This window comes from Lipotes vexillifer, unplaced genomic scaffold (genome assembly GCF_000442215.2).
Source record: "Lipotes vexillifer unplaced genomic scaffold, Lipotes_vexillifer_v1.1 scaffold1011, whole genome shotgun sequence".
NCBI lineage: Eukaryota > Metazoa > Chordata > Mammalia > Artiodactyla > Lipotidae > Lipotes > Lipotes vexillifer.
In genome coordinates, this window is record NW_006787698.1 from 3,226,667 (window position 1) to 3,239,199 (window position 12,533).

The window sequence follows — 12,533 nt, forward strand, 5'->3', positions numbered from 1 at the left end:
TTTTAAAGCACATTCTCTGCATTCAAAGACCTTACTCTTTTTTTTAATTAATTAATTAATTTTGGCTGTGTTGGGTCTTCGTTTCTGTACGAGGGCTTTCTCTAGTTGTGGCAAGTGGGGGCTACTCTTCATCGCGGTGCGCTGGCCTCTATCGCGGCCTCTCTTGTTGGGGACCACAGGCTCCAGATGCGCAGGCTCAGTACAAATGTGAATTTTTATTTCATCACTGTCATTCACTCACTCATTCATTCATTCATGCATTCGGTGAGACACTGGACACCATGATGGGCCCTTGGGGCTGATGTCATGAACAAGCTGGACAAAATCTCTACCCTTGGAGCTGAGACGTTCTATCTGGGGAGACAGACAAATGTCAGATGGTGACGGATGTCAGAGACATAAAGGAGATAGGAGGAGGGGGTGTCAGATGGTGACGGATGTCAGAGACATAAAGGAGATAGGAGGAGGGGGTGTCAGAGGCACTATTTAAATAGTGATCCAGGAAAGCTCTCTGAGTGGGTGACGTTTAGCCGGAACCGCTGCAGAGAAGGAGACCCCCAGCTCACGGATAGGGGGAGGGATCCCCAGCAGGGGAAACACACATGCAAAGGGCAAAGAAGAACCCGCAAGGCCCCGTGTAGCTGCCACCTTCCCCTTCTGCACACGCCTGGGGATCCCCTGGGCAGCAGGGTCTGTTGGAGGAAATCGAGGGGTGCTGGTGTAATAAGTAGAGTGAGCCCAGCTGCTACCCCTGCCCCGGGCTGAGCACAGCATTGCCCACCACCACCTGCCTTCTCCCCACCCCATCAGCCACATTCCTTATCTTTTGACTGGTCCAGTCTCTCCTTTTCCACGACTCCCCCCCCCCCCCCCCCCCCCCCCCCTCCCCTCCCTGCCTCCTACAGGACCACATCTTCCCCTGCTACCAACCCTCCATGCCTCCCCTGCCTGGAGTTCAAGGGCTTTACCTGCTGCTCCTCAGCCTCTCCAGCCACACCTTCTCCCACCCCCACTTCCTACAAGACTCCCCAGGTGCACTCTTACACCTCAGGGTCTTTGCATTGGCAGCTGCCACTCCCGGGGTGCCAAGCTGGCCTGCAGTGACACTTTGCACGGAGGCCTCCCTGACTGCAGAGGCCGGGCTGGGGGCCTCCTCTGAGACCCCACAGTCCTCTGTATTCCCCTAACGCAGTCCATCTGTGTTAGATGGGCCTCTCCTGGGACCCGGAGCTCCCTGCGGGTAGGACCTGCACCCCCTTCCTGGAGGGGCCCTGAGCTCACAGGCAAATGTGCCCCTCCTTACTCCCCTTCCCAACCGTCATCCACGCAGAGAGCAGGGCGGCAGGAAGAGGAAAGGCACGTGTGGGATGGGAAGGGGCTGGCTCTGCATTATCACGTCCTGGAGCCTCACATGGCTGATTTTGTTTTTTTGTGATGTTGTGGGTGGGGAGGGCTTGGGGGGGGGCTCAGGATGAGGGGGACACAGAGTCTGGCTTGACCACATCCTTCCTTCTGGAGAGACTCCCAGGCCCAATGCCCACTCCCTCCAGCCCCTCCAGGCCCCAGCACATCCCCAGGGACCAGGCGGTCTGAGCCAGCCCATCCTGGGAATCCTGAGAGCATTCCAGGACTGCACTGGGAGATTTGGGGGTTTCTCTCTGACATTGCCCATGGTTCTCTGAAAGGATGGGATATTGTGTGGGGACCAGGCTAAAGGATAGCTCCCAGCCCCCTAGAGATACAGAAATCTTGGACCCCAGGCTCCACCATCAGGGACCCATGCTCTGACCTTCCTGGAGACCCAGGAATCCAAACCCTTAAGGACCCAAGAAGCCAGGACCCCAAGCCCCACACTCAGTGACCCAGGCCCCTAGCCCTTTGGAGATCCAGGATTTCAGGACCCCAGTCCTGACTTTCAGGACCCCAGAAATCCAGGCTCCCAGGCCCCCAGCCCCTTAGGGACCCAGGAAGCCAAGATCCTAGTCTTTTTTTTTTTTTAACACTGGCTCTGTTTTATTTGTTTGTTTGTTTGTTTGTTTATTCCCAGTTTTTTGGCCATGTTGCATGGCTTGCGGGATCTTAGTTTGCCGACCAGGGATTGAATCCTAGCCACAGCAGTGAAAGCCATGAAAGCGCCAAGTCCTAACCACTGGGCCGCCAGCGAATTCCCCAAGATCCCAGTCTTGACCCTCAGGAACCCAGAAATCCAGGACCCACCCCCCACCCCAGCTCCTCAGTCCCTCAGGGGCCAGGCCCCTAGACCTTAAGGACTTTGGTCTAGGATGGTGAGGTTTTTCTGCTCCATCTGGCTCTTCAGCGGGCTGGTTCCCTAGGTTGGTCAGGACGGTAGGAGTGCTGCCCTCTTCTGGATATACCTGGTCACTGCTTCCCCCGACTGGGTGACTCCCCACAACCCGTGTGGATGAGAGAAGGCCACGGAGTCCCAGCTCCACCCCCTTCTCCTGTGGGCCTCAGTTTCCTCATCTGTAAAGTGGGTATATGCACAATTCTCCCACGTAGGTTGTCGTGTGCATAAGTCCTTCCGCACGATTAAAAAAAAAGTCTCTTCCGCAGGATAGAGAGAAGCCAGCAACAAATGGGAGCGCTGTTAGCACTATTTCCCAAAACACATCGCTGTCGCATATCTCCCATTATTAATACCCTCCCCCGCCCCCCGCCACAAAGCACAAAGGCTCTTGGAAGAAAACTCCCTGCAGCCAGCAGGGCCCTGTGTGGCTGGCACCTTCCTTGCCTGCATTGTTCCTTTGCTCAGCTCCAGCCACATCCGCACACTTTTTCTGATTTTTGAGCCCTTTGGCTGGCCCTTCCTCATCCTCCAGTTCTCTGCCCTCCAAGAGAAGTGGTCCCGGCTAAAGCGGCCCCTAGCCCCTCAGTCACCCTGTCAATGGTCTCTATGACCCCCACCTGTGAAGGTGTCTGGTTTGCTTCTCTCTTGCACAGTGCCCATTAGAACACGAGTTCCAGAAGGGCAGGGGCAGTGCCTGTTGTCACCACCGAGTCCCCAGCCTGTGGCTCAGGGCTAGGCACACAGTAGGTGCTTTACAGACATCACATCTGTAGGAATTTCTTAATGACTGCTGTAAGGAATTACCTCAAACTGGCTGGCTTTAAACAACTTAAGTGTATTATCTTGCAGTTCTGGAGGTCAGAAGCCCAATACAGGTCTCACTGGCTAAAATCAAGGCGTGGACAGGGTTGCCCTCCTCCTGGACATTCTAGAGAGAATGTTTTCTTAGCTTTTCCAGCCTCTAGAGGCCCCCCACTTTCAATGGCCTGTGGCCCCTTCCTCCATCTTCAAAGCAAACAGTGTAGCATCTTTCAACCTTTCTCTGACTCTGGTCCTCCTGCTTTTCTCTTATAAGGGCTCTTGGGATAACACTGGGCTCACCTGAGTAGTCCACGATCATCTCCCCATCTCCAGATCCTTAACTTAATCTCACCTGCAAAGCCCCTTTCACCCTGTCAGGTTGCCTATTCACAGGTGCCAGGGATTGGGACGGAAACATCTTTGGGGGTCATCATTCAGCTGACCACAGCACCTGAGGAGGTAGATGTTATTATTTTTCCCATTTGATAGATGCAAAAACTGAGGCTCAGGGCGGCAAAGTCACTTGCCTAGGCTCACCCATCGAGTAAGTGGCAAGCACAGGTTCTAGACTGTGGTCCTTCTGTCTGCATCTGCCAAATCCATCCATTTGAGCCATCTGTGAGTGGACGTGGGGACATAGGAGAGGGAAGAGTTGGGGGCGGGGTGGTGAGGTGGATGGCAAAGGGGCTGCCAAGGGGACAGGAGGAGTGTGTGTTCTGTCCTACCCTAGGGGCTTCTCCAGATACCTCAGCCAACCCAGTAAGATGCCTCAGGATCCCAGGGGGGTTCCTGGAATTGGGGGGAGGGATGAGGGAGGTTGGAAACAACAAGCTACTCTGTCCCAAGTTCACTTCCTTGGAAAGTGGGGTGACAGATAGGGCCGTTCCATCCAGGAAACCCTGTCTGGGCTCCACAGTCATCTTTGATTTGCTGACTCAGCCCCAGACAGTGGGGGTCATGTGGTCACTCAGGGGGCTGTTGGTGGGAACACCTACTGGGAAAGGGTAAGAGGGTGGCCGGAAGGGGTCTCTTCTGCCCCCAGCCCCCTGCTTCCCAGCGCAAGCCCCTTTGGCCTCTCCAAGACAGACCCTGCTTTCCCTCCCCCACCTCACTCCTTAGGATAGAAGTGCAGGGAGCGGGGGACTGCTTTTCCAGAATGTTCCACTTCCAATTTCACCACGTGGGCACACCACCTTCTATTTCTCCTCATCACCTCCTCTTCATCACCTGCCAGACAGTGAGCCCCAAGAAGGCAGCAAACACAACCTGAACCCCAACATTTCATTATGACAATTTTCAAGCATACAGAAAAGTTGAGTTTTAGAATGAAAATCCATCCCTAGATTCTACAATCAACACTGTCTATATGTGCTTGATTACAAATCTGTTCATCCATCCACCCCTCAATCCATTTTATTTTTCGTGCATTTCAAAGTAAGGTGCAGACATTAGCCCACTCCAGCCCCTTAAATATCAATACTAAATCCCCCCCAAAATGCTCCAACCCACAGACCGTGAACTAGAGGTCAATAATCACTGGCTGCTCTCCTAACTTTTTTCCCTTCTGAGTAAAATAACTTAGAATGAAATACACAAATTCCGGCCGTGTTTTCTTGGAGCTTTGACAAATGCATTCACCTGTGTAATCCAAACTTCTCTCAAGGTACAGAATGTTTCCATCATTCCAGAAAGTTCTTTCATGGCCCTTCCCAGGAAGTCTCTGCCTCTGCTCCCGGGGAACCATTGTGCCCACAATTTTCCAAGCTTGAGTAGTTCTGCCTATTCTAGAACTTCATATAAATGAGCTCATAGCATCTATATGATTTTGTGGGTGGCTGCTTCCACTCAGTCTAAGGTTTTTTACCTCTTGTTCTCCATTGGAACTCCAGTGCCTGGCATACAGTAAGTGCACAAGAAATGTTTCTGGGTGAGAAAATGATTGCATTGAATGAATGAATGAGTGAATGAAAGAAATTGCTCCTTGTTCACGGAGACTTGCTCTCCCATCGGCTCTCCCCTCTCCAGTTTCTCTCTGGCCAACCTCCTCCTCGGTCTGCTGAAGCACTACTGTTGTCACCCCCAGAAGGCCCCTCTTTGGGGTGCAGTCAACAACCCTTCTATTTGTCTCTGTTCAGGGGGCTGTAGTTCCAAACGGCAGAGACCCCTCCCCAACCTCCTGCTTCCCAGCCCCCTGCCCTGTCTCATCTCCCCGTGAAAACACGTGTTATCAGGCACATGTAAACCCGTGCTTCCTGCTTTCCCACAATATCAGCTTCAATTTCCAGCCTCATTTCCGCCCCTCCTGCTCTTCTCTAGATAAGCACCTCCACCTGGTTCTAGAACTGCTAAAGCCTCTCTTGGGTCAAAAATACCCTCCCCAAGCAACCAGAGCCTGGAGACATCGCTGAGTATTGGGGATGCAAAAAGGGTGCAACCACTTTGGAAAACTGTCTGGCAGTTTCTTATAAACTTAATCACTTACCTACTATCTGACCCACTCCCAGGTATTTACCCAAGAGAAGTGAAAACTTAAATCCATAAAAAATTCTGTATGAGATTATTCACAGTAGCTTGATTCATACTCTCACATTCAAACAACACAAACATCTGTCAACAGATGACTGGATACACAGATGGTGGTCCAGCCAGTCAATGGAAGATGATTCAGCAATGAAAAGAAACAAACTACAACAGCATGGGTGAATCTCAAAAACACTATATGCCTAGAGAAAGAATCCAGGCACAAAGCACTACACACTGTACGACTCAATGTATATGGCATTTGAGAAAAGACAAATCTCATCAATAGTGATGGAAAGCAGGTCAGTGGTGGCCTGGGGGAGGGGAGGAGGGGAGGACCGATTGGGAAGGGACAAGAAGGAATTTTAGGAGGTGATGGAAATGTTCTATATCTGCAGTGCAGTGGTGGCTACACATCTGTATATATTTCTCAAAACTTGTTAAATTGTAAGCTTGAAATAAGTGCATTTAAAATAAAACTTTTTTTTCAACTGTTGTAAAATAAACATAACATAAAATTTACCATCTTAACCATTTTTAAGTGGACAGTTCAGGAGTGTTAAGTATATTCGCATTGTTCTGCAACAGATCTCCAGAACTGTTTCATCTTGCAACACTGAAACTCTGTACCCATTAAACAACAGTATTTGTCCTTATTTCACGCAGCATAATGCTGTTATATGTGTCAGAATTTCCTTCCTTTTTAAGGCTGAATAGTATTCCATTATATGGATGAGTATGTTTGGTTTATCCACTCATCCATTGACGGACACTTGGGTTGCTTCTCCCTGTTGGCTATTGTGAATAATGCTGCTATGAACATGGGTATGCAAATATCTTTTCAAGACCCTGCTTTCAGTTCTTTTGGATATCTATCCAGAAGTGGAATTGCTGGGTGACATGGAGTTTCTTGGGGGACCCTGATCCTCGTGACCTTGATTTCAGTCCAGTGAAACTAATTTTGTTTATTTTCTCTTTTTGGCTGCACTGCACAGCATTCGGGATCTTAGTTCCCCGACCAGGGATCAAACCCATGCCCCTGCAGTGGAAGCATGGGGTCTTAACCACTGGACCGCCAGGAAAGTCCCAATGAAACTAATTTTGGACTTCTGACCTCCACAACTGTAGAATAGATGTATATTGTTTCAAGCCACCAAGTTGGCAGGCATTTGTTACAGCAGCAGTAGGAAACTCATACACTCTTCCAAGCTGACTGTCTGGAAATCCATCAGTCTGGTCAACAGTCTACTAGGTATTTTATCTGTCCAGAAATCAGATGGCTCCTGGGAAAGGTCAATGCCTTGCTCTGGGTTGGAGTTTATTTATTTATTATTTATTTATTTATTTATTATTTATTTATTTATGGCCACACCACTCGGCCTGTAGGATCTCAGTTCCCCCACCAGATATCGAGCCTGCACCCCCTGCAGTGGAAGTGTGGAATCTTCACCACTAGACTGCCAGGGTAGTCCCCTGGGCTGCAGTTTAGAGGATTCAGAGAAGGGTTGGGGGTTTCCTGGTTACAGCACTGAAAGATTCTGCCTGGCCAGGGAGTTGGGGTGCTGTTCCCTCCTGTTCCTGCTCAGTGGATGCTCTCAGGGCTGGGAAGCTTTGGTTCTGGACTCAGCTCTGCACAGAACTAAAAGCTGCTAGCCTGTCACTCCCCTCAGTTGGACCCGTCTCCACTGGAAATGCTGGGAGAGCCCCCAGGTCCCCAAGATGGGAGCAGGAAGCTTTGGGAGTGCAGGGTAAATTCAGATCAAAAGTCTCCAGTTGATAAAACTAGGCTGTGTGCACCCCACACCCCCCAAATGGGTTCAGCCATACCTTACACTTTCCAACACTCTCTGCCTGCAAAGCCCTCCCTTCCCAGCTCCATGTGCTGAAATCCCATTGTTCTTGGAAGGTCCATCTTCTCTGGATGTATTTCCTGAACATCCCACAGAACCTGGGTGCCCGAGACGAAAGGGACATGCTCATCAGATCCGGGCGGCCCCTCTCCCACCTGTCTCAGGGCCTTGTGTCAGGCTGCCTGTAGTCTCCACAATAGGGTGATGGTCTCCTCAAGGAACAGGGCCAGCACTGCAGCATCTCAGCAGAGTTCCTCTCCCTGGGGACACAGGTGGCTCCTTCAAATGCATCATGTATTCCTCAATCAAGTCACTGGTCATATAGTCCCAGGGGTAGGGATGGGGGTCAGACTCATTCCTGGGTCCCCAGTGCCCTACAGCCCCTGGCCCAATGCAGGTTACCCACTGGGTATCTGGGGGGCATCATAGTCCCCTGAGGTCAGGGTCACTCACATGGGTGACATCAGCGTCTCTGAGATAAAGCTTAGAACAGCTAACCAGAGCCAGGAGCCAAGATTCATTTCTCATTTATTGATGTTCCCTCGGGCTGCGAAGAAAGCTCTCAAAATCCCTTCTTTGAGTCCTTCCATCTGCATGGTAAAATACAAGTAAATCAAACAGCTCCATCCTTGAGTTGCTTGACCTTGGTTAGGGAGGGCGATAGGGTCAGATCACAGGACTGGGGAGCTCAGATTTTGGAGCGGGTGGAGACTAGGTGAGGTCCACGGGTGAGGGGTTGCAGTGAGGCTGGAGCGGAGGTCTCAGAGTGCAGTTACTGGCCTACGCTGTGTGTGGGGTGGGAAATTAATGGAGGTGGGCGGAGCCAGGACGGTGAGCGGCTCAGGCGATTGGAAAAGTGCCAGTGGGCGTGACTCTGGGGCACTGGGGGAGGTCAGCAGCTGAGCCTCTTCTCGCAGATCCAGCTGTCGTCCCTGTTGTCGCACGGTGCGTCGTTCCACATCCCCGTGCGGAGAATCATGATGCAGTCCTCGCGCCCCAGCGAGTCATTGGGCTCCCCCTGATTCCAGTGGCTGCAGTGGTTTAGCGGAGGTGTTGCTGGGAGGCTAGGCTGAGGATGGCCATGGGGTCCAGCCTTCCTTTCCGGGGTCTAGCCTGTTTATTGCTTGGGGCTAACCTAGGCATCCTGAGGGTCTAACCTGAGCACACGCACCTGAGATATAACTTTCTAACCCCAGAATTTAACCCTAGTCACTTCCTGGGGTGTAGCCCGCCCATCCCTAAGAAGGCCCTGAGATCTGGCCGAAGCGCTTCTCCTGGGATCCGAACTGTCAGCCTCCCCAAGTCCCTTCCTTCACCTGAAGCTGAGCGGGACTCCGTCCACCCACTGGTAGCCCTGGATCCTGCGCGCCCTGCGCACGGCCCTCAGGCCCAGCCAGTAACCGCGGCCACCAGTGTTCCGACTTAGGAAGCCCTGGGCAAGAAGGGAGACTGAGCCACGCGTCTGTCCCGCCCCGCCCCCAACCACGCCCCCTCAGGTAAACTCCTTCTCCCCGCCCCCCGCCCCCCAAAGCCGGAGCTGCGCACCTGCTCATCCAGGCCCCCGACAATCACCAGGTGCGCTCTGGCGCCCTCGCAGTGGCGCTGCGCCTCCACCCACGTGGCCCGTTGGGTGGAGAAAAGGTAACAGGAGCCCTGGAATGGCAGCCACGACTTGGGGCACTCCTCGCAGGAGCCTGCAGGGTGGCGAGGATCAAAGAGATGATTTGCTCCCAAATGGAGCAGATGGTGAGGATTGGGGAGGGGAGTGTTGGACCACTGGGTTCAGGGTCGGAGCCACTGAGAGCAGGCCAAGGTCAAAGGGCGGGGCCAGGCGGATCAGGGAACCCTGGGGCCCAAGGGCGGTATCCACTTGTCCTCTCCTCTCCCCTTCACCCCTCTGGATCGTGCTCACTGTTCCCGAGCCGGACACCTTCCAGCGCCCTGAAGAGCTCACTGCGGATGTTCTCACGGTCCCTACCGGCTTCAGCCAAGCTCTGGGTCACTGCGAGGTAAAAGGAGTCCAGATTATAGCTAGGCTCAGCATCAGTAATAGGGTCATGATTAGTTAAGGTCAACATCCACTTCCGTGGTCATTGCCAAGGTCAAGAATGACATCACCCATTTTTGGATTGGGTTGTTTGTTTTTGTTATTGAGCAAACAACCCAATCCAAAAATGGGCAGAAGACCTAAATAGACATTTCTCCAAAGATATACAGATTACCAACAAACACATGAAAGAATGCTCAATATCATTAATCATTAGAGAAATGCAAATCAAAACTACAATGAGATATCATCTCACATCGCTCAGAATGGCCATCATCAAAAAATCTAGAAACAATAAATGCTGGAGAGGGTGTGGAGAAAAGGGAACACTCTTGCACTGCTGGTGGGAATCTAAATTGATACAGCCACTGTGGAGAACAGTATGGAGGTTCCTTAAAAAACTACAAATAGAACTACCATACGACCCAGCAATCCCACTACTGGGCATATACCCTGAGAAACCCATAGTTCAAAAAGAGTCATGTACCAAAATGTTCATTGCAGCTCTATTTACAATAGCCAGGAGATGGAAGCAACCTAAGTGTCCATGATCGGATGAATGGATAAAGAAGATGTGGCACATATATACAATGGAATATTACTCAGCCATAAAAAGAAACGAAATTGAGTTATTTGTAGTGAGGTGGATGGACCTAGAGTCTGTCATACAGAGTGAAGTAAGTCAGAAAGAGAAAAACAAATACCGTATGCTAACACATATATATGGAATTTAAGAGGAAAAAAAAAGGTCATGAAGAACCTAGGGGTAAGACGGGAATAAAGACACAGACCTACTAGAGAATGGACTTGAGGATATGGGGAGGGGGAAGGGTGAGCTGTGACAAAGCGAGAGAGAGGCATGGACATATATACACTACCAAACGTAAGGTAGACAGCTAGTGGGAAGCAGCCGCATGGCACAGGGAGATCAGCTCGGTGCTTTGTGACCACCTAGAGGGGTGGGATAGGGAGGGTGGGAGGGAGGGAGACGCAAGAGGGAAGAGATATGGGAACATATGTATATGTATAGCTGATTCACTTTGTTATAAAGCAGAAACTAACACACCATTGTAAAGCAATTATACTCCTATAAAGATGTTTAAAAAAAACAACAACAATGACATCACGGTCAAGGACTGTTATGGCTGGGTAGGGTCCAGTTGCGGTTGGGGTTAGGAGTTGCAGTTAAGGTCAGAGTCCAGAGGTCAGCGTCAGGATGGAGGACACGACTGGGGTCAATGGTCAGGATCACAGGACAGGTGGGGGTCACAGAGGGGTCCGGAGGTGAATCAAGGGTAGGGTAACAGCCGGGGTGAGGGGTCAGGGATCATGGCAATGTCCCGCCCTCACCGCGCTCGCTCAGTTCTTTCACGGCGCTCTGCTGCTGGATCAGCTTCGACTGTGCCTCTCTAAGATTGGTGCGCACGGTTTGCAGCTGCGCCTGAGTCCCCAGGCCTGGGAAGGGGGGCGAGGATGGGGGCGGGACATCTAAGACCAGCCTGCCGCCCCCACTACGCGCGAGAGCCCCGCTCCCACTCGCCTCCTCCAATCCCTGCCACAAGCCCCGCCCCCTCGGTCCACCAGTCTCACAGCAGCTATTGCAGGCTCGGACCTCCTCCTTCAGGACACCCAGCACCGCCGTCTGCTTCGAGGCTGGAACGATCCCCCGTCCGCCCCACACACTCCAGGTCACCCTCGGGAACTCACAGGACCCTGCCCAACTCCAGGGCCAGCCTTGCAGACTGTGAGGTCCCCGCCGACCCACCCACTACCCCAACGCCAGGGTCCAAGACCCTTCCGCCCCCGAACTTTGGGGACCCAAGAGCCCCTGTTCTGCACGTACAGTTTGTCCTCAGCAGATCCTGTTGGCCAAGCAGCGCCCCGCGCTCTGTGGAGGCTGCGGAGAGAGGGGGACTCGGGAACTCTCCCCGCGGCCCGAGGGGTGCAGGGACCCTGATCACCGGACACACAGAGTGGGTGGACAGGGGTGCAGCGCGTGTGATGTGCACACACACCGACAAAGGACAAACACATTCACAGGCACATATGCACACACGTGGGTGCACACAAACTCTGTTCTGACATGTTCACACTCAGACCCAGGCAAGGGCCTGGGACCTGGCTGGTGTGCTCAGGGACGGAGAAAAGGTCTATGCCCCCAGGGGGGCTGGACACGACCTCCCCCATCATCCAGTCACTCACCCTTGGAAAACAGAATGCTCAGAACGAGGGCCCACAGGATTGTGACCACTAAGAGAGCCAGGGCCAGGAGGAGGGGTCTCTGTCCCCAGCGTCCCCAGTGCCCTGGGATAACACAGATGGACTCCTGAGTTCCTCCTGAGTTCCTCCGGTACCAGGACCACCCTGGATCCCTGGGCCCTGAGGACTGAGCCTTGGAGGCTTGGGGTCCTCCCAGGAAACTGAGATTCAGAGAGGTACGGTAACTTGTCTGTGGTCACACAGCCCCTAAGTGGCAGAGTTGAAATTTGAATCCAGGTTCAGCTGGCTCTAGGGCCTGTGGTGTCTCTCCTGCACTCACTACTTAGGCCCTCTCCCGGCTGGTCCTCTCCATTCTCCCAACAAACCCCAAACCACTGGTCAGAGAGGGACCCAAGGGGACCTGTGAGGCAGCCCCATTGCTCATACCTCCGGGGACCTCCTCCAGCCTGTCGTCCCACCTGCTGTACCCGGCAGTGTCCATGGTGAACAGACATCCAGCTCTGGGAGTAGATATAAAAGTAGCCCCATCTCTCTCCCCACCCCACCCACCCTCTTCCTTCCTTCCCGTCTCCTGTGTCTCAATTCCTGGTACAGAGAACCACTGACCAATCACAGCGATGGGCCCTTTCTGGGCTGGGCTTGGCTGGGCTGGGCTGGGCTGCAGTAAGGGTGGGGTGGGGAGGGGAAGTGGGGAACTGAGGGGGGTTGAGGGAGGGTAGAAGGAATGGGGGAAGTGGTGTGTGTGTGTGTGTGTGTGTGTGTGTGTGTGTGTGTGTGTGTGTGTGTG

At 52.7% G+C, this 12,533-nt stretch overlaps 1 protein-coding gene across 1 annotated transcript; it reads right to left on the minus strand.

Moving 5' to 3' along the window:
* Positions 1 to 8,368: 8,368 nt before the first annotated feature.
* On the minus strand, positions 8,369 to 12,245 carry CLEC4G (C-type lectin domain family 4 member G). The gene is made up of 9 exons (XM_007460609.1): positions 12,173 to 12,245; positions 11,729 to 11,830; positions 11,370 to 11,423; positions 11,117 to 11,179; positions 10,877 to 10,981; positions 9,392 to 9,481; positions 9,025 to 9,173; positions 8,796 to 8,911; positions 8,369 to 8,510 (listed from the first exon to the last, which is right to left on the minus strand). The coding sequence occupies exons 1-9, from the start codon at positions 12,225 to 12,227 to the stop codon at positions 8,372 to 8,374; spliced, it is 873 nt and encodes a 290-aa protein (XP_007460671.1). The 5' UTR covers positions 12,228 to 12,245; the 3' UTR covers positions 8,369 to 8,371.
* Between the last annotated feature and the right edge of the window lie 288 nt (positions 12,246 to 12,533).